Source organism: Myotis brandtii, unplaced genomic scaffold (assembly GCF_000412655.1).
Source record: "Myotis brandtii unplaced genomic scaffold, ASM41265v1 scaffold15, whole genome shotgun sequence".
Taxonomy (NCBI): Eukaryota; Metazoa; Chordata; class Mammalia; order Chiroptera; family Vespertilionidae; genus Myotis; species Myotis brandtii.
The window spans coordinates 1301951-1307328 of record NW_005355410.1 but is presented as its reverse complement, the minus strand read 5'-3'; the positions used below and the strand labels follow the sequence as shown (position 1 = coordinate 1307328).

General features: G+C 34.6%; 1 protein-coding gene across 1 annotated transcript in view; it reads left to right on the top strand.

The window, feature by feature from the left end:
• Positions 1 to 202: 202 nt before the first annotated feature.
• Positions 203 to 5378, top strand: part of LRRC63 (leucine rich repeat containing 63) — a 118618-nt gene continuing 113442 nt past the window's right edge. The window contains exon 1 of the mRNA XM_005861409.1: positions 203 to 206. Coding sequence (XP_005861471.1) covers positions 203 to 206 — 4 coding nt within the window. The remainder of the gene's footprint in view (positions 207 to 5378) is intronic.

The window sequence follows — 5378 nt, the reverse complement described above, 5'->3', positions numbered from 1 at the left end:
ACCTTGTTCTTTTACTCCCCCGCCTCCCCCAGGTAATGGTTTCTGGTTCCTTCATAGATGGGGCTAGGAGTGAGGAAGAGTTAAGGAACTAAGAGTTAAGGTGAGAATCAGGTATCAATCCCTGCATACTCCTGAAATGCCAGGAAATATATGTCAAAAAATTTTAGGGATCCTCTTGCTTTATTCCAGTTTGGACACAACCATGGGTAAGCCAATACCTTTTTGCTATTCTGTAGATATTGGTAGGAGAAGTGGTTAGGAGAATGGTGAGATTTTATTTTCTCCTATGGCATATATTCCTGTTCTCTATAAATGGTTTTCTAAGAATGCCTCCCTCTTGGATTGCGGTGGTGGGGAAATTATCTTTCTCCACCCACCAGGGGGAGAGAAAGATCAGAGAAACACATAGCACTTCAATAGCACTAATCAGAAGAAATCCTCTCTCTAAACCCAGATCAATCTCTAACTATCTCTTGTGTAAAGAGAACACATAGGTGAGAGCTAGACTTGTTTGGGCCATCTCTCTCTTTTTATTTCATGCAATAAACATTAATATTTACAGAAAAACAATTTTAAATATAATAATATTACATGCATAAACATGAATATTTCAAGAAAAAAGATTTTAAAAATAATAATATTACCAATACTGTATTAACATAGTATATCACAAAAGTTGTAGAAAATATTAAAAATCTTCAAATAACAGGTTTACTTCTATTATATTCAAAAATATTTTGTTCTCTGGCTCTAATTTTGTTTATCAGTTTATGTTGTCTATTATATTCCACAAATGAGTGAGATCATGTGATATTTATCTTTCTCCGACTGGCTTATTTCACTTAGCATAATGCTCTCCATGTCAATTCATGCTGTTGCAAATGGTAAGGGTTCTCTTTTTTATTGCTATGTAGTATTCCATTGTAGAAATGTACCACAGTTTTTTAATCCACTCATCTGCTGATGGGCACTTAGGCTGTTTCCAGATCTTAGCTATTGTAAATTGTGCTGCTATGAACATAGGGGTGAATATGTCCTTTTTGATTGGTGTTTCTGATTTCTTGGGATATATTCCTAGAAGTGGGATGACTGGGTCAAATGAGTATTCCATTTTTAATTTTTTGAGGAAACTCCATACTGTTTTCCACAGTGGCTGCACCAGTCTGCATTCCTACCAGCAGTCCAAGAGGGTTCCTTTTTCTCTGCATCCTCTCCAGCATTTGTTTGTTGATTTGTTGATGATAACCATTCTGACAGGTGTGAGATGGTACCTCATTGTCATTTTGATTTGTATCTCTCAGATGCTTAGTGATTTTGAGCATCTTTTCATGTCTCTGGGCCTTCTACATGTCCTCTTTTGAAAAGTGTCCATTTAAGTACTTTGCCCATTTTTTTGATTGGATTGTTTATCTTCCTTTTGTTAAGTTGTATGAGTTCCCTGCACATTTTGGAGATTAAACCCTTATTGGAGATAACATTGTTTAGCAAATATGTTCTCCCATGCAGTGCGCTTTCTTGTTGTTTTGTAATGGTTTCTTTTGTTGTGCAGAAGCTTTTAGTTTTGTTGTTTATTTTGTTTATTTTCTCCTTAGTTTCAATTTCCCTAAGAGCTGTATCAGTAAATATATTGCTATGACATATGTCTGATATTTTGCTGCCTATGGAGCCTTCTAAGATTTTTATGGTCTCCGTCTTACGTTTAAGTCCTTTATCCATTTTGAGTTTATTTTTGTGTATGGTGTAAGTTAGTAGTCTAGTTTCATATTTTGCATGTATCTGTCCAATTTTCCCAACACCATTTATTGAAGAGACTATCTTGATTCCATTGTATGCTCTTGCCTTCTTTGTCAAATATTAATTGAGCATAATGGCTTGGATCAATTTCTGTGTTGTCTCTTCTGTCCCATTGGTCTATATGTCTGTTCTTGTGCCAGCACCAGGCAGTTTTGAGAACAGTGGCTTTGTAATATAGCTTGACATCTGGTATTGTGATCCCTCCAGCTTTGTTCTTCTTTCTCAGGATTGCTGTGGATTTTTTTTTTATTCCATATGATTTTTGGAGAGTTTGTTCTAGGTCTGTGAAATATTATGTTGGTATCTTAATGGAAATTGCATTGAATTTATACATTGCTTTGGGTAGTATGGACATTTTAATGATTTTAATGATGTTGATTCTACCAATCCATGAACACAGTATATTCTTCCATTTGTTTATGTCTTCCTCTATATCTATTTTTCAACATCCTATAGTTTTCTGAGTACAGGTTTTTTACCTCCTTGGTTAAATTTATTCCTAGGTATCTTAAATTTTTTGTTGCAATGGTAAATGGGATTTTTTTTTTTTTTAGTTTCTCTTTCTGTGAGTTCATTATTGGTGTATAAAAAAGCCATAGATATCTGGGTGTTAATTTTGTATCCTGTTACATTGTCGAATTCATTTATTAAGTCTAGTAGTTTTTTGATGGAGTCTTTAGGGTTTTCTATGTACAATATCATGTCATCTGCTCATAATGACAGTTTTTCCAATTTGGATGACTTTTATTTCTTCTTCTATCTGATTGCTATGGCTAGCACTTCCAGCACTATGTCAAACAGGAGTGGTAAAAGTGGGCATCCCTGTCTTTTTGCTGTTCTTAGGAGAAATGGTTTTAGTTTTTGCCCATTGAGTATGATGTTGGCAGTAGGTTTGTCATACATGGCCTTTATCATGTTGAGATATGCTTCCTCTATTCTCACTTTGCTCAGAGTTTTTATAAAAAATGGGTGTTGGATTTTGTCAAATGCTTTTTTGCATCTATTGATATGATCATGTGATTTTTGTCTTTCAATTTGTTTATGTGATGTATCATGTTTATTGATTTGCGAATATTGTACCAGCCTTGCATCCCTAGAATAAATCTCACTTGGTCATGGTGTATGATCTTTCTGATGTACTGCTGGATCCGATTTGCTAAGATTTTGTTGAGAATTTTAGCATCTATGTTCATCAGAGATATTGGCCTATAATTCCATTTCTTTGTAGTATCTTTATCTGGTTTTGGAATTAGGATAATACATAAAAAGAGTTTGGAGTTCCTTCCTCTTGGATTTTCTAAAATAGTTTGAGGAGTATAGGTGTTAGTGCTTTGAATGTTTGGTATAACTTCCCTGTGGGAGTTTTTTTTTTTTTAATTACTGCTTCTATTTCATCAGTTGTTATTGGCCTATTCGGGTTTTTTTTTATTCTTCCTGATTTAGTTTTGGGAGATTGTATTTTTCTAGGAATTTATCTATTTTATCCACATTTTCCAGTTTGTTGGCATATAGTTGTTCATGCTATTTTCTTACAATCCTTTGTATTTCTGTGGTGTCAGTGGTTACATCTCCACTTTCATTTCTGATTTTATTTATTTGGGTCCTCTCTCTTTGTTTCTTCATGAGTCTGGCTAATGGTTTAACAATTTTATTTATCCTTTCAAAGAACCAGCTCTTGTTTCATTGACTTTTTAGTTTCTATGTTATTTCTTTCTGCTCTAATCTTTATTATTTCCTTTCATCTACTTGCTCTGGGCTTTTCTTATTCTCTTTCTAGTTCTTCAAGTTGTACTGTTAAATAGTTTATTGCTGACTTTCTTTTTTTGAGGTATGCCTGCAGTGCTATGAACTTCCCTCTCAAGACTGCTTTTGCTGTGTTCCAGAGATTTTTGTCTTGTTGTGTGTTCATTTACATTTGTTTTTTAATTCCTTTCTTGATCTCATTGGTAACCCATTCTTTTTTTAATAACATGCTATTTAGCCTTCATGTGTTTGAATGTTTTTGGGTGTTTTTACTGTAGTTGATTTATAATTTCATTCTACTGTGACCTGACAAGATGCTTGATATGCTTTCAATCTTCTTAAACTTGTAGAGACTTGTTTTGTGTCCTAACATGTGGTCTATCTTTGTGAGTGATCCATGTGCACTTGAAAAGAATGTATATTTTACTGTGTTGGGGTGAAATGTTCTATAAATGTCAATTAAATCCATGTGATCCAGTGTGTCCTTTAGAGTCTCTGTTTCCTTGTTAAGTTTTTTTTTTTTTTTCAGGAAGATCTATCCAGTGAATTTAGAGGGGTGTTAAACTCCCCTACTATGACTGTATTGTTGTCCATCTCTCCGTTAAAGTCCTCTAGAAGTTTTTTATATATTGAGGTGCTTCTATAATGGGTGCACATATGCTTACCAGGGTTATATCCTCTTATTGGATCAATGCCTTTAGTATTATGCAGTGACCTTTGTTTTCTCTTGTGATGGACTTCATTTTAAGTCTCTTTTGTTAGATATGAATATTGCTACTCCAGCTTTCTTTTTCTATTTGCATGGAAAAAGTTTTTCCCATCCCTGTAGACTCATCCTATGTGTGTCTTTTGTTTTAAGTTGGGTCATGCCTTTGTATCCATTCAGTTACCCTATACCTTTTGATTAGAGCATTTAGTTCATTTACATTTAGGGTTATTATTGATAGGTACTTATTTATTGCCATTTTAATTCTGTATGGCTAGGTTTCTCTCTCTGTTTCTTCTTCTCAGTAATCCCTTAGAGCAATCCCTTTAGCATTTCTTGTAATGCTGGCTTGGTGGTAATGAACTCCTTTAGCCTTTTTTTTTTGTCTGGGAAGCTCTTTATTTGACCTATTTTGAATGGTAGCCTTGCTGGATATAGTAACCTTGGTCTCAGATCCTTGCTTTCCATTACCTTGAGTACTTCATGCCATTCCCTCTGGCCTGTAGAGTTTCTGATGAGAAATCAGTTGTCAGCCTTTTGGGAACTCCTTTTAGGTAGGAGTTTTCTTTTCTCTTGCTGCCTTTAAGATTCTTTCTTTGTCTTTAATTTTTGGCATTTTAATTATGATGTGTCTGGGCATGGGCCTGTTTGGGTTCTTCTTGTTTGGGGGTCTCTGTCCTCCTGCGTTAGTGTGATTTTTTTCCTTTACCAGGTTAGGGAAGTTTTCTGCCATTATTTCTTCAAACACCTTCTCTATGCCTTTCTCCCTTTTTGCTTCTCCTGGCACACCTGCTCTTCTAAAATTGTTATGTTTCACATTGTCCCACAGCTCCCTTAAGCTGTCTATCTGTTTTTTAATTGTTTTTTCTTTTTGGTTCTCTGATTGAGTGATATTTTCAACTCTGTCTTCTAATTAAATAATTCAATCCTCAGCTTCTCCTAATCTGCTGCATAGTCTTTTCAATTTGTTCTTTATTTGTGTTATGTCATTCTTTATCTCAGACTGCTATTTTTTCATAGTTACTATATCTTTTTTCATGCTTTGAGCATTTTTTACCATCATTACTCTGAACTCTGTTTCAGATAAATTTCTTATCTCTGCTTCATTTATCTCTTCTTCTGGAGAATTCCCTAG